This window comes from Nomascus leucogenys, chromosome 3 (genome assembly GCF_006542625.1).
Source record: "Nomascus leucogenys isolate Asia chromosome 3, Asia_NLE_v1, whole genome shotgun sequence".
NCBI lineage: Eukaryota > Metazoa > Chordata > Mammalia > Primates > Hylobatidae > Nomascus > Nomascus leucogenys.
This window is the reverse complement of record NC_044383.1, coordinates 9648042-9671125: the sequence shown is the minus strand read 5'-3', so window position 1 is coordinate 9671125 and position 23084 is coordinate 9648042. Positions and strand designations below refer to the sequence as shown.

General features: G+C 47.1%; 1 protein-coding gene across 1 annotated transcript in view; it reads right to left on the bottom strand.

Moving 5' to 3' along the window:
- Positions 1 to 23084, bottom strand: part of CPXM2 (carboxypeptidase X, M14 family member 2) — a 146402-nt gene that overhangs the window by 106980 nt on the left and 16338 nt on the right. The window contains exon 3 of the mRNA XM_003255063.1: positions 10108 to 10217. Coding sequence (XP_003255111.1) covers positions 10108 to 10217 — 110 coding nt within the window. The remainder of the gene's footprint in view (positions 1 to 10107; positions 10218 to 23084) is intronic.

The window sequence follows — 23084 nt, the reverse complement described above, 5'->3', positions numbered from 1 at the left end:
AAATGTCAACACAGTGACTAGGTTGATCCGTTTCACATGTAAGCCACAGCATGTCATTCCTGTGTCCAGAACTTTCCAGGGCTCCCCTAATTGGCTCACGGCTAAAAGCTGAAGTCCTTCCAGGGGGCCTGCAGGCCTCCTATTACCTCTGGCTCATGTCTTCTCCCCTGATGCTCACTCCAACCTCCTGCTGCCCCTTGGCTATACTGAGCATGCTTCCACCCCTGACCTTTGCTCAAGCCATCCCCCCTGCCCAGAATGCTCTTCTCATACCCCCTTGGCTCCCCATTGATCCCCTTCTTGAAAAACAGCTGCCACCTCCCCAGAGCCTGCCCCCATGACTACCACTGCCAGCTGTCCGCTGGTTTTGTTTCCCTTCTCTCCACAGTATATGCCACCTTCTAACATACTATAGTAATAAACACTATGATTTGTCACATTTCCTGCTGATATAGTTTGGATCTGTGTCCCTGCCTGAATCTCACGTCAAATTGTAATTCCCAGTGTTGGAGTTGGGGCCTGGTGGGACGTGATTAGATCATGGGGGTGAATCTCCCCCTTAGAACTGTGTTGGATAGTGAGTGAGTTCTCATGAGATCTAGTTGTTTAAATGTGTGTGGCACCTCCCCAGTCTTTTGCTCCCGCTAGGGTCATGTAAGCAGTGCCTGCCTCCCCTTCACCTTCCGCCATGACTGTAAGTTTCCTGAGGCCTCCCCAGAAGCAGAAGCCACTATGTTTCCTGTACAGCCTGCAGAACCATGAGCCAATGAAACCTCTTTTCTTAATGAATTTACCCCATCTCAGCTGTTTCTTTATAGCAGTGAGAGAATGGACTAATACACCTGCCTTGATTTGCCTCCCGCACTAGAACGCAAGCTTCAAGATGGCAAGAATCTTTGTTTTGGTCATTAAGGCATCTCAGCACCTAGAACAGGGCCCAGCACATCATAGGCCCCCAGTAAATATTTGCTAAGTGCTCAGGGCTCTTCTGCTTTCGCTCAGCATTGTTTCCTCAGTTCTTATGACAGTGCTGAGTACATAAAAGGTTTCTAGAGGTGTGTTGTGTTTTTGTGTTGTTGTTATAATAAAATGAATAAATAAAAGGGAGAATCTGGCCAGGCGCAGTGGCTCATGCCTGTAATCCCAACACTTTGGGAGGCCAAGGCAGGAGGACCACTTGAGGTCAGGAGTTCGAGACCAGCCCAGCCAACATGGTGAAACCCCGTCTCTACTAAACATACAAAAATTAGCTGGGCGTGGTGGCACGTGCCTGTAATCCCAGCTACTCAGGAGGCTGAGGGGCAAGAATAGCTTGAACCCAGGAAGTGGAGGTTGCAGTGAGCAGAGATCGCGCCACTGCACCCCAGCCTGGGCGACAGAGCAAGGTTCAGTCTCAAAAAAAGAAAGAAAGAAAGAATCTGCTCTGTTATTCTTTTTTTCCCTCCTCCTCTCCTTTTTCCACCCCTCCCTCTCCCTACCCTGGCTTTTTCTGCTTATACAGCATTTATTGTGTCCTTGAAGCACTAACACAGAATGACCTACACACCTGATTCCCAACCATGCACCTCCAGGAGACGGTCATCTGACCTGTGTGTAGCAGGGCAGGTGCCCTGGGGAACCATCCCCATGAGGCATCACTGGAGAAGCAGCTCTGACTGCTGAATGGACACACAGGCTCCGGGGGTGACTACTGATGCCTCTCAGATCAGACTTTTCTGGGCCCTGCCTGGATGTGGGTGTGGGAGATCCTAGGGGTGAAATTCAAGCCAGTGGTCAGGGAGATAAGGCAGCACAAGCTGGGAGGCAGGGGTGGCCCAAGAGCTAGTGAACAAATACATATATATAAAATATATATATTTTTATATATATTATATATTTATATATGTAATATATTTTATATATGTTTTAGAGATAAGGAAACTGAAGTAAGGGGCTAAGTGACCTGCCCTAACCCCACAGCTACTAAGTACAGACCTGAGACCCTAATCTCAGTTTTCCAGCTGCAGATAAACCCAGAGCTCCTTCCCTGCCAGCTCCAGCACCCACGTGATGGCTCAGCTCGTTCAACAGACAACCCCCAGAGCCTGTGTGTCTACTCTGCAGTCATAACTGCACTGTGCCTTCTCCAGTGATGCCTCATGGGGATGGTTCCCCAGGGCACCTGCCCCACTGTACACAGGTAGGATGACTGTCTTCTGGACGTGCACGTCTCCCGGCAATCAGGTGTGTAGGTCATTCTGTGGTAGTGCTTCAAGGACACAACATATGAAATTTAATAACATATTAAAGAAAAATGCATATAGCAAACAGAACAGAATCTATATCTGAACCAGATAACTCTGTGGTTCCTTAATAATCTGCGGTTCATGGGTCAAGGAGGCTTTGGAGGCTTTGGACCCTTTTTACTTTGGTTACATTGTCCTTCTACCTGCTTGTGTGTCTACACTGTAAGCTTCTTGAGAAATAAGAACAGTGCGTTACCATCATAATAGATATTCATTTTGATCTTTCCAAGGGAGTCACAATTTAAAATATTCGGTCCTGTTATTCCCATAAAAATCCAAATACCCAAAATTCCAGTGTTTTGGCATCCAAACACTGTCTCCAAGACCGTTTGCTTGAAGCCAGATGTAGAACGAAATCCCTTTATCAGAACAAACACGACATTCCTTGACTCGGAAACTATGTCTACCGTGATTACTTTTGCCTCTGCAGCACTTAGCACATATATGGCCCCCAAGAAGAACTTAAGAGTCACAGCAAGGTTTTGCATAGCCAGGAAAAACAAAAACAAACAAACAAACAAAACAGAAAATCGGGAAGGCCTGAAGGAAGAAATAGGCTTAGGGTCAAAGACACCGGTGCAGGGCCCAGCCACAGGCAGGTGTGGGTCGGGCACAGGTGAGACCTGGGAAAATGGTGCTGCCCAAGGTACTCCACAGACTTCCTGCTGGGAGAAATGTGGGTGGCCTCCACCTTTGGTCAAAGTGGGGCCCCAAGAGCACTGGGGCCAAAAGGTACAGGGAGACATGTACAGGACATGCTCTGGAACATGAGCTGTGACACAGGATAAAACTCAGTTGGTTCAATGTTCTAAAACTGCATTCATGTCTTCGTGTGGGGGTACGTATGAAGCCACAGGCAGCGGCCGCCTCCAAGTATCCCACCTCATTTTAGGTAAAAAAGGGGATGAGAACACTGGAACTAGATTCTAATATCGGCATCGAGGTGCTCCATATAATTTTTAAGGAAATGACTGAGGAGAGGACTCATGATTCCTTCCAGCGGTGCTGGGAAAATGGCTCTGACAGATACTATTGTTACAGCCAGACGTTTCCTCCTGAAAGAGCTGCAAGAGGTGAGCCTCTCTCTCTAGGGGACCAAACTCTCAGTCACTTCTAACATGGCTGAGGCAAGACCTGGTCCACAGAGTGCCAAACAGCTGTGACCAGGCTATCACAAGGACACCCAGAGCTGTGTAGGGAGTGTGCTATGTTTTTCCTTGTGACCTCAAAACATCAGCTGTTTCTTCCAAGCTCTGATCTGAGCACCAACTTTTTTACATCCCCATTTATAGGGGATGTAAATCGGTCCCCAATTATAGGCAGGAATTGCGGTGACATCCTGAGTCCCAACCACACACTTAGTGTTTCATTTCTCTGATCACACGTCAGACCCTGACTTACTGTAATTTAAATTCTTGAGAATGAGGCTGAAAGCCAGCATGACATGGTGCTGTCATGGCAGTGCTTACTACTGCAATCTGTTTGAGGCTTGCCAGCTAAGAAAATATCCAAAATAATAACAGTGGTACAATAAGTCATTTCGGCAGGGCTGCTGTCCCTGAACCCCCTTCCTTAGTTTATGACCTACGGAAACTATCTGAGGGTCCTCAAAGGAGGATTCTTTGGGATGGGGCAGGTGATGAGCTGCCATTAGATGACCCACCTGAATATAGGGTCACTTCCTAAGACTAACTACAGGCAAAGGATCCGAGCATGTTTTGTTTTGTTTTGGTTTGGTTTGGTTTGGTTTTTGTTTTTTATTGTTTTTTTTTTTTTTTTTTGAGACAGAGTCTCACCCTCTCACACAAGCTGGAGTGCAGTGGCATGATCTTGGCTCACTGCAACCTCAGCCTCCCAGGTTCAAGTGATTCTCCTGCCTCAACCTCCCAAGTAGCTGGGATTACAGGCGTGCGCCACCATGCCCGGCTAATTTTTGTATGTTTAGTAGAGACGGGATTTCACCACGTTGGCCAGGATGGTCTTGAATTCCCGACCTCAGGTGATCCACCCACCTCGGCCTCCCAAAGTGCTGGGGTTACAGGCATGAGCCACCACGCCTGGCCCTGAGCATGATTTTAGAGGTCACTGTCAACATGTTCTCTTGGAGACTCAGAATGTTAATTTCCAATCTGTCTGCAGTTGCACCCAGAATGGAAGAAACCAGTGACTGTTTCTAAATGAGATCACAGCCTCACAAGTGAGTGAGTATAAAAGGGTCCTGGGTGCACAGGAAGAATAATCATAGGTGAAGGGCCGAACCTTTGCTCTCCTGCCAAACTGGATGTCTTCCTTGAATTCCTGGAAAGTCTATCTTGTCCCAATGTAGTGATAAAATGTAAATGTTGGGTTTTTTCTCTAACCTTCTATTATTAAGTTAACAAAAGTAAAATTCTACTTGGAAAAAAGGAAGTACTGAGTTATAAGGACTCTTTCAAAGTCTTCTGCTTAAAATGATGGAAAAGGAGACAGGTATTTCTGTGGTAACATGGCAAATGCATTCCAGTAAAAGCTCCCAGTCTAAAACCCAGCTCACCAGCCAGCCCATTCAAAATCTATACAGGTCTGGAAGCAGAAGACTGAAAAAAATTAATTCTAAAAACACATTAGCACAATTAAGAAGACACGTTGAGTTGCTCAAAACAGTGTTTAAATACAGCTGTAATTATAGGATTTGATCTGAAAAGGAAACAAGCAGGGAGGCGGGTGGTGCCAGCGATGGAAGGTGGCATGGAGCTGGAAGGCGGCGTGGAGCTGCTGAGTTGAAGGCTAGGGCAAAATGGAGAAGAACCTGAGCAATGCACCAGCACAGGCCCCACCGACGCCGAGGAAAAGGAGGCACAGGGCACCATGCACAGGACTCCGCAGCTTCCACGCTCACCCACGACACTGCACTCTGTGGTCAGGTGCTGGTGCTGGGTCCCACAGACCACTCATAGACTCCACACTCACCCGTGACAGTGCACTCTGTGGTCAGGTGCTGATACTCGGTCCCACAGACTATTCATAGACTCCACATTCACCGGTGACAGTGCACTCTGTGGTCACGTGCTGATACTTGGTCCCACAGACCATTCATAGACTCTACACTCACCCGTGATAGTGCACTCTGTGGCCAGGTGCTGATGTTCGGTCCCACAGACTATTCATAGACTCTACACTCACCCATGATAGGGCACTCTGTGATCAGGTGCTGATACTCAGTCCCACAGGCCATTCATAGACTCCACACTCACCTGTGACAGGGCACTCTGTGGCCAGGTGCTGGTGCTCGGCCCCACAGACCATTCATAGACTAGCAAAAGTCACACATGAACCAATGCTGCTTCTGTGTCATAATGACATCATCCCTGTATCTGCCAACCACACAGGGCAAATATGCACTCGAAAAACACATGTGACAGCAGACCAGCCTGCCCGGCCTCCTCCTAGGCTTCTCCTGCTTAAGCGCCCTTAAGCACTGCAGCCACTACACAGAAGCTTTGTTGATTCAGCGCATCCATATGTGCAGACACCGCGCTCACACAGGGTGGGGAATACCCAGAAATGCAAGAGTCACATTTTCTGCAAGCGGCTCAGCATTTGGCGAGGGTGCAGATGAATAAATCAGTGTGAGACAATTGTCAGAAAAGAGAGATGTACACGGTTTGATCACTATTCCAGCTGTTGCACCTATACCACTTCTATCTGTTGACTTGGGAGGCAGTTTTATGGCATCATTAGGAGCAACAACTCAAGGTTTAAAGCTGCCTGGATTCTTAATCTGCCTCTCCTGGGAAATGTGAGCTGAGTCATTCCATGCTCCCTGTGTCTGTTTCCTATAAGGCAGAGGTAATAATAACAGTACTATCTTCCATGTTGGAGGAATAAATGAAATCACGTGCATAAGGCACTTAGCACTGTGCCAATGATGCTTCGAGCTGATTCCCACTCTCCGTCTGCTAGAGACTGAAGCATCTTGAAGGCAGAGAATCCCTAGGGCTTTTTGTCATGGCCCTTTCCATGCCAGTCACATAGCAGGCACCTCACAATGGGTCTGCTGCAAGAATGAATGCTAATGGGTAAGAATATGCATTTGAGAACTGCCAAAGGCAATTCTCTTTCTTTACTCCTTTTGACCTTCACAATACCATGAAGGAGGCAGAGCCAGCGGTGGGACCTGCACCTTCCTGATGATGACACTGAGCCTTGGAGAATGAGGGCATCTCACCCAAGGCCACGTGGCTGGTCAGCAGAGCGATCAGCACCAGCGCCCCAGCCTGTGAGCCCCATAACCTTCCAGCCTGGACCACAGCCACATCTGTGCCTATAGAGTCCTGGGCCAGCACAGCGCTAGGCTGAACCAGCTCATAGCCTGCACTAGGGCATTAAACACAGTTTCTAATTCTGACATCTTGGTGTTTCTCGATCACAAAATCCCATTAGCTCAACACGCCTACAAAATACTCATATGTGAGACAAGAGGTGGTTATTTTTAAACTGCATTTCAAACCGTTCTGTGTAGGGAGATGTATTTTTGGAGCACACTGACTTTAATTATGCACCTGTGACAGTGGAATCACACCGCATGTGGCACTGGCTCTGGAAGACACAAACCACAAAAGTGGGCTGACCTCATCCCCATTTCCCTGTGGCACAGGAGCACAGCCCTGCTGACCCCTCGATTTAGCCTAGTGAGCTCCCCGTGGGGGACTGGGGCTGTATGTCGAAGCCCACAGACACACATTGCAAACGACACTGTCCTCTCTGGGGTTGACACCAGGTACCCGAGTGGGGTCAGAGCCAGAGGCTGGGGATGGCGGGCCCAGATTTGGCTATTAAAGCAGCAACTTCCCAGTCTAAGAGCAGGTACTGAGACCTTCCTGTGAGAAAGCATCAGGGTAAATAAGATGCCCCTGAAGAAAGAAAAACCCATGAAGACAAATAGCACTGATGTGATTCCCACGCACGGCCTCCGTTTCACCCTGACCACAGGCAAGAGAGTGCACTCAGCCAATGCATTCACTGAGGGGAGCTTGGCATTCTGCCTGGGGTGGGCCTCTCACGGGTGAAAGACTACCTGAAGCCAGGAAGATGAAGTGAGGACAGCCTCGCCAGCTGCTCCCTGCTGGATGCCCCATCTACGGTGGGGCTCCTGTGCAGCCCAGCAAAGGCAGGTCAGTGAATAAACACCATCTGCACCTGAGCCAGGTCTCTGTCCATGTCCTCAGTGCACCTCCCATGTTGCAGGTGCTATTCTGCACACCAGGGGCTGGGCAAGCAGGAGAAACAAGGCCACATCCAACATGGGGCTTACTCACAAGGAAGGGGCAGATACAACCCAAGGAAATAAGTAAATGAAGGTTCAGAGACAGACCCAGTCACCCAGGGCCAACCTGGGACTTTCCTCGTATGGTAACTAGAAGCCACCAGAGCCTTTCAACAGAGGAAGGAGATGATCCAGGGAATGTTTTAAAATCAGAAGTCACCTAAGGTCACCACTCAAGGAACTCTGCGAGTGATTAGGACTCTCATCTTTCTGATGAGGCAACTGAGCCTCAGAGACATGAGCTCATTGTTCCAAAGGCCCCCAATCTAGAAACGTCAAGGCCAAGGTCTGCACTCAGCATGCCTGTCTACAACGTCTCATTGGCACACCCTGCGTGGCACTCTGCTGGCAGAATTCCCAACTGGAGGGACACAAACACCATGCTCCCCCCAACTTCCCATTCAACCCCAACACATTTAGGATTAACAGGACCTTTTAATTTTTGACTGAAAGCACAAATAAATGTGAACACTTTCTCTTTTTCAAAGGATAATTTCAATTATAGAGAAAGCAAGCAAAGCATCAGATGACAGCTCCCCTGATTAATGCACAAAACAGGCTGCACATGCCCTGCTTGGGTCTGACCGTCATTTCCTCAGAGGCCTGGAGCCCCTTCTAGGGTACTGGAGGCACTGTGCGAACATGAACATAGCTCCGGCTCAAGCTTTGAGGGTTCCTGTGTTCATCCTCTCATGAAACATAAGAGATTGTTTGCAGTTGACAGTTGTGCACATCCAAATATTTCTTATTGGTTATTACTCTTTTTTTATACGAGCATTTATAAACCAACCTTCGGATCTGATTAAAGTTATTTCTACAAATGTTCTACCTGAATTCCTCTGAACTAAAAAGTGGTGGAGGTTAAGCAGTTCGAAAGTCTGTTTGATGCGGTGCAGTCTGAAGGGTGGGGTGGAGAAAGAGCAAAGCTTGGAGTCAGAGCTTGGCTCAGATGCCTCCAATCCCATGAGCTCCCTGGAAGGAACCTTATCTGTTTGTACAGTTTCCAGCACAGCAGCTGCCCCTAGCACATTTACACAGACCACTGGGGGAGTCAGGGGTCCACTCTGCCACTTGGAAGCCATTAGCTTTGAGTGCACCCTTGATGGCTCTCAGGGCCAGGGGCAAGGAACCTCCTCCCTCCCTAGGCCAGAGATGGTACATGTGCAAAGGGGCTTGGAAACTACTCCCAATACAGAAGAGCTACAGAAAGAAAACTAGAATATGATGCCATTAAAGAGCCACACAGGATGGTAGAGATGAAGTGCTAAGTTGAGAAAGAACAGATCAGCAGGAGGCGGGGCGGGAAAAAAAGGCCCTGGGGATGGGGCGGCAGAATAACTCCTACCCAGAGATGTCCACGCTCTAATCCGCAGAACCTGTGCATATATTAGATTACACAGCAGAGAGGAATGAGGGTCACAGATGGAATGAAGTTTGCTTGAAGAAGGGAGATGATGCCAGGCTATCCAGGTGGGCCCAGTGTAATCTTAAGGATACTCAAAAGGGGAACAAGAAATCAGAACAGAGAACCAGACAGGCGGTCACACGAAGACTCCACCTGCCTTTGCTGGCTCTGAAGAAGGAAAGAGCCACTAGCAAGGAATGGGGCAGCTTCTCAAGACTGAAAAGGGGAAGAAAATTGATTCTCCCTACAGTCTCCAGAAAGGAGCACAGCCCTGCATACCTTGACTTAGCCCAATGAGATGTCTGTCCTCCAGAACTGTAAGAGAATACATTTGTGGGAAGAGGCTACGTTTATTTGTCACAGCAGCAATAGGAAACTCATGCATGGATCAGATGGGATTCATGTGAGTGGAGCATGGTTGGGCAGTAGAAGTTTCAGGCAGGGGAATCTGCTACAGAAAGAGCCTGGAGTCAAGAATTGCATGGGGTGTAGAGTGTGCAGGGAGGAGCTCACTTTCCTGGAGTAAGACCTTGGACTGATGGGACTGACAGAGAGGGAGGCCTGACAGTCTTGAGGCCCAAGGCCAGAAAGGCCCTTGAGCCTCCAGGAGGGAGACCAGCCAGGATGTGCATGGTCCCAGGAGCCATGCAGGGCTCGACCCAGGGGAACGCAATGGAGGGAGCCGCAGGAAAACCTGGAAGATGTGTGTGTGGCAGAGACAAGAAGCATTGGCAGGGAGGCAAGGGAAGACAAATGTCACTGCTTCGTGTGCCACGGCGCTGCCTCGCCATGCCCCAGGCATTCCACCTTCTCCTCCTGTCCTTTCTGGACCAACAGCATATGGAAGAGAAGTGTTCAAAAGGTGGAAGGGGAACAACCTGGGTCCAGGTACTGGTGGTCTCACTGTTACTCACAACAGTCTTTGGAGAAGACATTGCCTCCCTGAGTCTCAGAGCTCTCTCTGTAAAATTAGGATCATTCAGCAATATCCTTTCTTACTGTGAGAATCCAGGCTAATGCATTTTAAATCCTGTGCATTGCCTGATCCAAGCTCAAGGAACCAGAGCAATAAACAAGGCAGTCAAAATCCTTCCAACCATAGGGCCAGGTACCTGGATGTTGAGTCTCCCTCGATGCGCGCCCAGGCCATAGCGCTTCACCGTGGAGGCATGGAGCTGGAAGTCTGTGATTTTTAAGGTTTCCAGACCAAGAGGTGGGCAACCTGGAAAGGACAATGCTTGTTAAAAACAACGACAGATGCTGAAAGGGATGAGTTTCTTATTTTCTAAATCTGGCTGCGTGCTTTTCCATTTTCCCCTGAACTCCCACCCACAGGCATGCCTGGTCTTTCCAGACACGGTTGATTGAACTGTCAACATTAAGCCAATGTTCTTTCTTGTTGGCATTTGCTTTAGGGGTGTTTTTGCTCTGATATTCCTTCTCTTTTGCTGTCCATGCCACTGTCTGAGGCTGTTCCCAATTAAGGATCCTTCCTCAACATGACTCAGTCAGGAAGCATCACTGGAGCTCTGCAAATTAATCAGAACTTGCCGATTTTGCTTCAGCAACTCTGGCCTTTATATTGTGCATGCTAATGAGCAGAGGAATGTAAGTAGAAAAGAAATCTATTGTTTTCCATTCTCTGCAAAATGGATAACATGGAGCACAGCTAGTAAACACCATTTGCCCCTGGAATAAAACACCAGTGCTTGATCGTCCCAGCCTAGCCCATTGTCCGTAAGAATGACAATGCTTACAGCAGCATCCAGAAGGGGTCTCCTGACTCTGGGCTGCTGTTTGCCCCACGCCCACCACAGTGAGTGGTGGAGCATTTAGTGAAGGCGGAGGGGTGCACACAGTGAATGTGAAAGGCCATGTGGCGAGTGGGGGCCACACGATGAACTGGGGGTCCCCGCATTGAGGGGGTTTGTGCAGCAGACATGCCAACCACCCGAAGCTGACCTCACAGAGAAAAACCTGGCTACCATGCCCCCTTCCCTCCCCAGGGTTTGCCCTCACACCTTCCAGGCCTGAAGGACATGAATCTGACCCATGCGGTGGCAGTTCCTGGGTCCCACATGTTCACTCTCCATCCTGCCTACCAGAAATGGACCTCAAGTGGCTGACCAGCAAGGTGAATCCTCACACTACATACTCAGAAATCCTCACTACTGGGCCTCCAACAGCCCTGCCTCCTCACAGAACCTTCTCATGCTGTCCCAGCAGCCCCAACCTGCCACTCTCGTGGTCTGGCACCTCCGCAGCTTGGGCCCTGAGCCCAGGTTATAATCCCACACCCCATCACTCTCTGAGGCAGCTGGGAGCCTGGGCCCGTGCCCTCCACTCTCACCTCAGGACAATGGGCCCCTTCTGTCGGATGCCATTCGCCTCTTGGAGCTCGCAGTCCCCAGCGGTCACTGGTATCCACCAGAGGGCCTTGTGAGAATCCAGGGCAAGCTCGAGAGTCAAGACCACTGACCCATTAGGCTGCCTGTCCCTTCGGAGAGGCTGGACTCCAGGACATCCTGCAGCCTGGCCCCAGGAGCCTGGGCTCTGGCTCATGCCCTTGGGCTCCCTAAGCTGGGGTTGCAGACCCGCTGTGCCCCATTCTCATCCTCGTCTCCTGCTCACTCCTTGCTCTTCTCCCCATCACCTGGTCTCAGCCTGTCCCGCCTTAGACACAGTCAGCATTCTCAGGAATAACCGGTCTGTCCTGAGAGATCCCGCCCACCAAGAGATCCCACCCACTGAGAGAGAGACCCCACCCACTGACTGCGACACCAAGCTGGCTAGGCAGCAGGTTCTGTCAGGCGATTCCTGGTGGCCCGGGAATAGCCTCTATTTATCTTCACTCTGCCAGCTGTGGTTTCAGGGTTCAAGGGACCTGGGGGGTTTCAGACCCTGATGGGGAACCAGGCACAGGTCCTGTCCCTCCACGTCCTGGTACTCAGTACATACCCACAACAGTCCCATATAACCAAGCATCAGAAACACCAAAAGGATCTGCTGCCATCTTACGAACCTATTTCATTGCCGTGTTGAAAGCCTTCCCAACCACCAGCTTCTTCCTTGGTAGCAGAAGACACAGCAGGCGGTAAATTCCATGGACTTCCTTCAGCAAAGCCACCTTTATTTATATCATTTATACACGCAAAGTGAGAGACGGACAGATGGACAGATAGCCCACCAGATGGACAGGCAGACATATATAGATCATGTACCAGCTCAATAAAGCAACAATAATTGCTATTCAAAACATTTCTTCCAGAAAAAGAGAACGACTCCTATGCATGTGAGTATTTTAATTCAAAAAAGGAAGTACCTGACTAAAATCACATATCCATCAAAATTGCTTTTCTATCGATAGACGGAAGCTCTGTCACATCCTCTTGCCAAGATACACATGAGGTGAAAAAAAGTGCCCCCAAGTGAGGTGTTTCATGGGTGCACGTCTAATAGCAACTGAAAAGTGCAATGCCTGCCCTCTCATGGGCTGAGTTTCCCGCAGCCAGCAGTGCTGGCAGCTGCCACATCTAACAGCCATTCTTGTCCACTCCTGTGATGGTGTCACGGCAAAGCCAGAAACTTCACCCCCTCCACCCACAGCACAGATGATGACTTTGGTGGGGGAGCCCAGATAAACACACACGACTTGGCCTGCTCGCAAACGTGGTCTTACGGGAACCCAATGCTCTGACACTGGGATTTTTTTGTCCTTATTAGAAGATGCTATTTTTGGAGCCATTAGTCTGGCTTGGAAGCCTTCTCCATTGCCCGCGACACTTACAAAGAAGCTAGAGATTCCACGCAGAGAAAACACAACGTCCTTGAAAGGCAAAGACAGAGTTACTGATCCGCCTGGGTTAGTGAGGGCCCTCTGGTTTTAAGAAACCTACCACAGCCAACTTAGACAGGAAGGGAAATCCCTAGAGAAATGAGAGGGATGGCAGAAAGTGAGAAGGACAGAGGCGGGACACAGGACACGTGGAGGTGGAAAGGGACAGAGCTCCCATCATCTCGGCAGCAGAACAGCGGATTCCAATGGCACTGTCCACCTATCACACCTCTCAGTTTCCACTCAACCTCACGCATGCCTCCAGAGAGGGCCTGACTCACCTGGTCCCCTGGCTGCCCACTGGGATCAGGGTGCTGTTAGCAAAACAAGGGGACACCAAATTCACAACCGACACGGGGCATGGGACAGGCACCTGCAGCTGCTGCCCAGAGCTGAGGGTGAACACAGCTCAGGCAGGCTCGTCCAGCTTCTGAGTTATCAGTTCTTGCAACTGCCTCCTGCTACTGGCCAACCCCAGGAGGAGCAACACCTCCATCTCCGCTTCCTCTCTCCCTTCCTCTCCTGGGATTTTTGCTCCTGACTCCATTCATTCACAGTAGCCCTGGTCACTCTGTGGCCCTTTGGGACTCCTCAGCCTCATCTCCGTTTCTTCTGTACTGGGCCCCGCAATTTCTCCCTCTCAGCCACTCCTCCACCCCACACCACACACAGCCCTGGTTTCCATCACACATGTTCTGCTCTTTCTCCTCTTCCCTCTGGGTCCAGACCTTCCTTCCTTGTTTGGACTTTTCTTTCCACCTCCCCCAGGGCAGTCTTTCCCCGCTGCAGCACAGGCTCATCACCCTCAGACTGATTCCCTGAGAGCCCCTCCCCTTCCCTTTAACAATCCACCTTCTGAGCCCACACTTCAGCTATGAGGTATCTACAGGCACCGTCTATGCCACTCAGCGTCCAATCACATGCACAAAGTTTAAATTCAGGGCCGGGTGCGGTGGCTCATGCCTGTAATCCCAGCACTTTGGGAGGCCAAGGCAGGTGGATCACTTGAGGTCAGGATTTTGAGACCAGCCTGGCTGATATGGTGAAACCCCATCTCTACTAAAAATACAAAAATCGGCCAGGTGTGGTGGTACATGCCTGTAATCACAGCTACTCGGGAGGGTGAGGCAGGAGAATCACTTAAACCTGGGAGGCGGAGGTTGCAGTGAGCCGAGATCATGCCACTGCACTCCAGCCTGGGCTACAGAGTGAGACACTGTCTCAAAAAAAAAAAAAAAAAAAAAAAAGTTTAAACTCAGACCACTTGCTTATCTGGAGACCGGCCTGTTGACATGGCAGGCAGGCCTCAGAAACCTGGCAGCCCCCATCAGGCAGGTGTGGACGCTGCAGCTGGAGTAATCCGCCTGCAATCTGCAGCTGAAGCAAATACCCAATCATCTTCCAACGTCTGCTGCAAAAGAATCTCTTCAAGGTTGTCACCACTTCTTCCTTGGCACTCTGTCCCCTCACATTCGTGTGGCAGAGGCCGCAGTATCAGTCAGGCACACAGCAGTAATGTCGGCTTCACTTGGAAAGTTCTTATTTAATCAATCTTCCATTCTTTATTTTTCCCTTTGATAGCCTTCTCCTCTCCTTCCTTCCATCCCACGTCTGCCTCACTCTGACTTCACCCTGTTTTCCATGAGCATCAGGGCAATTCACAAATGTTACTGCAACCCAGCCTAACACACAGCGCCATGCCCCACAGTACGGCATCCTGCAGGCTCAGATAAAACTACCCACTGAGCCAGCTGGGAGTTACCCACCTTCTCCAAATCCCATTTTAAAACATTTTTTAAGCTAAAAAGAAATTTAAGCATAAAGTAGTCTAAGCACAAACTCACTATCCCACATCCCTTTATGCAAAGATCAACAAGGCAAAAATCCCCTGTCAGAATCAAGCATCCCAGGAAAAGTTCCCAAGCCCATCTTAAAGACATATTGAACATCTGACACCGGAATCTCCACATTTAGAAAAAGGCAGGATTTTCCTATGCTAAAGAATGGGAAAGTAAGGGACCAGAAAATAAAGGACAGGAAAATTATCTTTTGCTTTAAAGATTCTAAATTAATTCAAAATACAGAATATTGAAATATTCACGCTTAATACTTCACTCTGATGAATTTCAGAATATTTCAACCTGATTCATTTTTCTTCTTTTCTTCCTACCTTGAAAGCATCATCCTAGAGATTTCTTTCTTCTTTTTTTTTTTTTTTTTTTTTGAGACGGAGTTTCGCTCTTGTCACCCAGGCTGTAGTGTAATGGTGCGATTTTGCTCACTGCAACCTCTGCCTCCCGGGTTCAACCAATTCTCCTGCCTCAGCCTCCCAAGTAGCTGGGATTATAGGCACCTGCAACCATGCCTAGCTAATTTTTGTATTTTTAGTAGAGACGGAGTTTCACCATGCTGGCCAAGCTGGTCTCAAACTCCTGACCTCAGGTGATCCGCCCGCCTTGGCCTCCCAAAGTGCTGGGATTACAGGCATAAGCCACCACGCCCGGCCCATCCTAGAGGTTTCTGACAGGTCTACTCAATGTCCAAAATGAATAAAGTGACCTGCTCCTCCCCCCGTGGGTTCTCCTGCTAAGGGGAACAATACTAGAGTGGGAGGAAATTATGCAGAACGAGGAAACCACTTGCAAATCATGCTGAGCCACATCGGAGAAAGGAGGGCTGGGGAATCTTCCACCTGCAGAATGGTCTGGAGGCCTCAGAGCCACAGGGGCCAGGGCAAAACCTTTGAAAACATCTGCAGTTCCCAGGCCTGCAGAGGCCTTGAAAAATGGATGAGACCTCTGTCAGCTGCACCCTGGGCTGACAAAGACCAAAGGGAGCACAGTGCGAACAAGTCACCAGAAACCAGCAGCTCCCACTCCCTTAGGCCAGCGCCTAAGGCCGCTCTTGGTCCCTGAAGTGACATCACTGTCAGCACTTCAGTCTCTGGGCTGCACCCTCGTCTTTGGACCCCAGCCAACATAGGGAACTGCTGCTAACACCGTAACCCCTAGGCAGCTTCTCTGAGGCAATCAGCAGCCAGACAAGATCCACAGCATGAATGAACTGGCATCCAGGAAACCTCCGTGTCTTCAAAACCAGAAATCTCAAAAGAAAGGCAGAAATGGCAGAAAGGAGACAAGTACTGTCTCCCAGCCACAGTCCGGGGCTTGTCTAGGACCTGCCAGGAGATGACCAAGAGTGATCATCGGAGTAGCACAAGACTTTGCAGCAGCAACCTGTGCATTCTAAGGGCTGAAGTAAAAGAAATTGGGATCTGGAAGCCACTACCAGCTAAGTTACAGTCAATAATCACAGTAATTGTCACGGCAATTAAGGGCTTTTTGAGACACAAGAGTATTTGGAAAACGTACCCTACTCCCACCATGACCATCGGCCTTTACTGAAAGAACAGCTTGAATCATGTGCCCAGAAACATAGACACAAAGGCAAGCAGACACGTGACCGGCAGGTGCAGCAAACACTGAGGACTGCATGACACTTCCCGCAAATAAGCCCAGAGGACTCTGCCAGCCAAAGAACTCCGAAAGCATGGCAAAGTTAGAATGACAGGTTAGAACTCCATCAACTTTAAATTCTCCAAGAAACATCTGGTTCTGGTCCAAGGACCTGTCAATCACAATACCACTTCCAAGGACTAGGACTTTTCCCCATCCTTCAGAACACATTACCGAGAAAGACAGGAGTGTTGCACGGGTGACTAAGCAAAACGGAGGAGAAGCAAGGTTTCAAAACTTAATTTAAATATCTGTAATCAGAGAGTTTAAAAAAAATCTTTGTTGGAACTGTAACATATTTGTATTACAATGTCAATTGATGAGATAATTACTAGGTTTAAAGAGTGCTTGAAATAAGTAGGAAACTCATTGGCAGCTCTTCATCCCTCAGCAGTGTTCTGCGGGGGTTCCAGCCAGGCTGCAGGAAAGCAGGCTCCGACAATCAATCGCTCAGTGACTCTTGAGCCAATTTGTTCCAACAGCCTCAAGACGAGCTCCCCGTTTCTCCCCTAAAACAAACAAATTCATCCTTTACCATTAAATCAAGTTTCTGTTGCTTCTAGGAAGAAAAAAGGATCTAATCCTGAGAAGCATGTGGGTGAGGCGAACACAGAAAAAAGTGTGAAAACACTTCAGGAAAATATTAATTAGAAATCAGAGATGTGTCACAATCTAGAGGAAAGGAGAGTGACAATCATCCACAATGAATCTGCTTTTCTCTTAAAGAGAGTGCAGCTCTCTGAGAACACACCATGCTGAGCAGGGCGCCATCTCCCAGCCCCGTGCTCTATTCCTTGCGAGGCGAGCATGGGGTCCCCTGCCTCATTCTACCCCACCCCACGCATGCACTGCCTTAGATCTGTCTCTTGCTAGCAGTCTCTGCATTACATATACTTTAAAAAGAGGCATTTGCCCTCTGGCACAGATTCATTAGTCCTCATCATCATCATCATCACCACCATATATTACCATTTACGCACAGCAGCTCTTGAACAAATTGCAAATGTCCATTGCATTTAAGATCATGGAGGCCTTTGTGGCCCAGAAATTCCAGGGCACAGTCAGAATATAGCATATAAGTAAGAATTCTGAATCTAGCACTGACCCCCAACACCCCACCTTCAGTATCCCAAGTCTGTCCAGGGGGTGGGGGGCCGTTATGAGTCATGTCATGAAAATTATTTTAAAAGTGGAGTGATTTGGGGAGCAACAGGGAAAACCTGCAGGTAACTACTGCGAGCCAGACCAGCTGGAGACTCCTGTCTTGTATCTGCACAATGACCCCAACAGTTGGGCATCATCGCTCATCATCACTGAGACTCAGGGATGCCGAACACAGTTAAATAGTCGTTAGGTGTCTGAGTTATAAAATCTCAAGCATAATCTTTACACCACCTCCGTCTGACTTGAAAACTCGAGAGCATAACACAAATGAAGTTGCTTGATGGTGTTTGGGGTCACACCAGGAAAAGAGCTGGAGCCAAGACAGGCGTCTCCCGCTGGCAGAGCAGAGCTCAGAGTCCGAGGCCCTGTGGCCTACTGTGATCACCTCAAGACACGGTGGGCGCTGCTAGGAACAAGCTCACAGCCCTCCTGAACTTTTGCTTTCATTGTCGCCTATAAATGGAGTAGCTTCGACTTAATGGAATTCTTGCCTTCGCCTTTCTGAACTTGACATTCCCTTTGATCGGTGAAGTGTGAAGGCAGCTTCCCAGTGCACTGAAAATCTGTGTGCAGTAGCTCTCTGCCTTTCTCAGACACCACTGGCTTCCCACAGGGACAGGGCCTCTCTCTGGGTCTTGGGAAATCTCTGAGCCAATCTCAGCCTTATCTAGTCGTCCTTGGAAAGCTCTTTAACACCCACCACAGGAGAGATGATCCTTCAGACCCTCATCACTGAGCTCTTCCAGAGAGCAGCTCTCACCCCAACTGAGCATCCAAATCTCCCAGGAAACTTAAAGGAAAGGTGCCCTAACCCCTCTCCCAGAAACTGATCAATAGGATAGCAAAGGAACCCACCACTGGTCTGAAGTTCCCAGGCGATTCTTCTGAGACAACCAGTCTCAGAAGAGAGTCCCCGCAAACCTGGCTGGGGTCTTTAACCTGTGAGGCTACACAAGCTCAGAGATTTTCTTTCCCAGACCCCAGTGGATCCAACAGAGGACACTCTCAAAGAACTGGGTTCCAGCCCACGCTGGCTACAGCGGCTGATATCTGGAGTCAGCCCGGAGCCTCAGCCTCAAAGGTTCTGACCACCTACCTCCTTCTTAGATGTCCAGCTCAGGGGCTGTTCTGCCTGAAAAGCCTCCCAAGACTTCGTCCCCTGCACTCAACCCTCGCAGCCTACCCACTCCTACCTTTAGCCTAACCTCCTAGGAAAAGTCCACACTGTTACCATGGTAGTTTAGTCTGTCTCCCTGAACAGGCTGTGAGCCTCAATAGCAGCAATGACAAGTTTTCATCCTCGAATTTCCAATGCCCAACCAATGTTCCCAAATGAATGAATTTGCATTATGATCCAGTATAACTGATAATCCCTATGTCTGCATCATCATGGAAAATTAACACTATTCTTTATACATTGCTTATAAGGCTCAAAAAAAAGGAATTATTGATTCAAATGAACATTTCTCAACCCTCAAGCACTTGCCTATTATCATCTTCATAAATTTTTCCACATCCATATACCACCTGCACTATTATTTCCTTCATGTTTTTATTTAAATCAAACTACTTTAATGAAAATATGTTCATGTAAAAGGAAACTTTATCACTAGAAGATAACATGAAAATATCTTCATGACCTTGGGGTGGGCAAAAAACATTCTTAGTCCAAAGCAAAAAGTACTGACCTCAACAGAAAATATTGATGATTGGTCTATATTAAATTTAAGAGCATTTGTTATTCAAAAGACACTTCTACTAGAGTTAAAAATGAGCCAAGAAGTGGGATATTCACTATGCATGTATCTGATACAGGACTCATATTCATCGTATTTTCAAGAAAAACAAACAAACAAACAAAAACCCTCCTATAAATCAACAAGAAAAACAACAGGCAAAAGAACTGAGCACATATTCACAAATGAGGTTAACCTAATGGTAAGTAAGCATTAGTCACTAGTCATCAGGAAAATACAAATTAAGACCACAATGAGATATCAGCATATACCCACCAATATGAAGAAAATAAAGACTGACAATATCAAATGCTGGTAAGGATGTGAAGCAACTACAACTTTCATTCACTGCTGGTAGAAGTGTTAACTGGTACAATCAATTTGGAAAAATCTCCAGCAGTACTTAGTCATACACTATGATCCAGCAATTCTTATAGGTAAACATGCAACAAAAATGCATTCATATATGTACCAAAAGACTTTTTCAAGAATAGTCCTAACAGCACCATTTATAATAGCCAAAAATGGAAAACAATCCAAATGCCCATCAACAACAGAATGAATAAATAACCTGCAGTATAGTCCTGCACTAGAATACTATAAATCAATAAAAATAAATGAACCATGCTATATACAACAACATAGATGAATCTCATAAACATCATTTTGAGCAAAAGAAGTCAGACACAAAAGAGCATACAATGTATGATCCTATGAATATTAAGTTCAAAACAGGCAAAAGTTGTATCTGATGGTGGTTATCTTTGAGGAGAAGCAGGAGTAATGGTTACTGGCTGGAAGTAGGAAGGAGGCCTGAAGTTGAGACCTCAGAACAAAAATATTTAAAAGACAAAAGGCTGCTAGAAACTGGAAACTCAACTGTATTCAAGGTTCTGCATTTTGAGCTAGTCAACATTTACAGATCTGAGAAAGGGCTTAGACTGTCCCTCCTGGAGAAAATCTAGCTGAATCTTGCCTCATTGAAAAATAAATAAAGAATGAACACTAATGTACAGTCTGTGCAGAACAAAAAATTCCACCAAAAGAATGTTAAAGGAGATATACCATCCAAAACACTCAGAGAAATAATGTGACCCTGAAAGTAACTTGATGTGATAGCTAGGAAAATATTTTACCCAGACACTGTTCATCCTTTGTATAATCCAAGAGTCATGGCTTCTACTTGCCATAAAAAAAGAAAAAAAAAAAACACGCTGAAGAAAAGGATAAACAGAAAAATATTTTAAATAAGGCCAAATAGCAAGAAAACTAAAAATACAAAAGCAGAATTAAAACCCACAAGGAAGATCTATTCTTTATGAATGGGGGTCTTTGCCAACACAGTAAAGAAAAATAAATAAAGGTAAAAGAATTGAAAAGGAGAAAACAAAATTGTCATTATTTCATATACATTATGATTTTGTACTTAAATATCAAATAATATGTGATTAACAAGAGTTTAGCAAGATTGCTGAATATAAAAATCAACATTCAAAAATTAACTATATACCTGTAGTCTACCAATAAAGAGTAGAAAATTGAAATTAAAAGTATCACAGAATAGCAAGTATCAAAGATAAATCTATTAAAAGATATATAAGACCTCTAGAGATAAATTTCTATGAGCAATATTAAAGAAGGTCTAATAAGTGGAGAGATATACCATGTTCATGGATTAGAAGTCAATATTGTAAATGTGTTCATTCTCCCAAATTGATTCGTAAAATCAATGCAAATCTAAATCAAAATTCCAAGAACTTGACTTGACATCATGTAGAACTTGACTACATGATGTAAATGTGTGTGTGTGTGTTTACAAGTACACACAATGGGTCAAGAATAAACACAACTTTTAAAGAAGAATGGGTCCTGCTCTACCAGATGTCAAGATTTGTTATAAACCTACAGTAATTAAGAAAGAAAGACATTTCAAGCATGGGTAGAAAAATGAATTAATAATAAAGATTAGTGAGCTGAAAACAAAGCCAGGCATATATGGATACTTGATAACCAACAGACAGGTGGCACTGCGAAATAGTGCCTTTTCATTTGGTACTTAGTACTTGTCTTAGTCTATTCAAATTGCCATACCAGATTATAAACAGTAGAAATTTGTTTCTCACATTTCCTTTTTTTTGAGACAGAGTCTCACTCTGTAGCCCAAGCTGGAGTGCAGTGGCACGATCTTGGCTCACTGCAACCTCCACCTCCAGGGCTCAAGTGATTCTCGTGCCTCAGCCTCCCGAGTAGCTGGGACTACAGGCATGCATCACCATGCCAGGGTAATGTTTTGTATTTTAGTAGAGACGGGGTTTCACCACATTGCCCAGGGTGGTCTCAAACTCCTGAGCTCAGGTGATCTGCCTGCCTCAGCCTCCCAAAGCGCTGGAATTACAGGAGTGAGCCACCATGCCCAGCCTATTTCTCACATTTCTAAAAGCTGAGAAGTCCAAGATCAAGGCACCAACAGATTCAGTGTCTGATGAGGGCCTGGTTCATACACAGTGGCTATCCTTTCCCTGTGCCCTAACGTGGAGGAAAGGCCAAGGGAGCTCTTGGGGGTCTCTTTTATAGGTTCACTAATCCCATTCATGAGAATTCCACCCTCATGATCTAATCACCACCCCCCGCCCCCCACCACACACACACACAAAGGCCCTACCCCCAAATGCCATCACCTTGTGGGTTAGCATTTCAACAAACACATTCTGTGGGGACATGATCAGTTTATAGCATGTGTTTACTGCTTTCATAGTCAAATGTTTAATAAGCCAGGAAAGAAATCTACTTTCACCACAAGACCAACTTCCACCACAAGTGGTTTAAGTGCCAATTTTTTTTTTGTAAAGTTTTAGGGCATAACATGGTAAATTTGGTTTTCTGTTAAATCCATCCAAGAGTCAGTAATAAAGAATAAAGAGGGTTTTATCACAGAAGCTTTGAGAAGATGGAAACAAGATAGATCACAGTATGCCAAGAACAAACTCCCCAGGAGCAACAGAAGCACGTGTGCTCGCCCTTGTCATGGGGATTCTGAGGAGGTAAAGCTCTAGAATGTCTCCCCTGTAAGTGGAGCAGCATGTACTTGGTCAATAAGAACCACACTTGGGGTCAAGTGGCTGATACAAATGAATGAAATTTCATGCCACGTATGGGTGCTACCGAGCACATCAGAACGTCAGAGTTCTGCCCCCCTAAACCCTTGTCTGGGAAGTATTTCTAGGCTGACAAGTCCACTGTGCCTATGGTTTCAGATCAAGGTTTCTGAAGCCTATAGCTGCAGACTGGCCACACTGCTCATGTGGCATTCATAAACACACTCAGTTTACAGACATGTCTACTGTAGGCTACAGCCAGCCCAGGACCTCTAATCAAACCCAGTGAAGGCCTTGCCACAAACCCATTATTGGAAAAACAAAATAAAACTCTCCACATTGTAAAGGAATGCTATAAAATCCTTCAAAGGCACATGTTTCATTTTAGAGACTAAAGAATAACTTTTTAGGCATGTTTGACATGGTGCAGAAAGTGGAAAATAGCAACGAGTAGGGGTACCTTTGGTTTCCCAGTGCCCACATTTCTTGGGCTTCCTAACCACCGTCTGTCAAGAGGGGTGTGACTCTGTCCCAATTCTGGCCCCTCACCTCCCCTGTCACTCCCATAGGAGTCTGAAATACAGGCATGGCAGTTTATCATGTCTACTATGTTGGTAAAATTCTCCAGAATCAGGGGTCTGGGAATAGCTGTGCCAGATGCCAAGAAGGAAGACCCAACTTAGCCCCAGGGAACTGTCTGGTTATGCAATGAAGAGAAGAGGCTCATAACAAGGGCTGGGATGA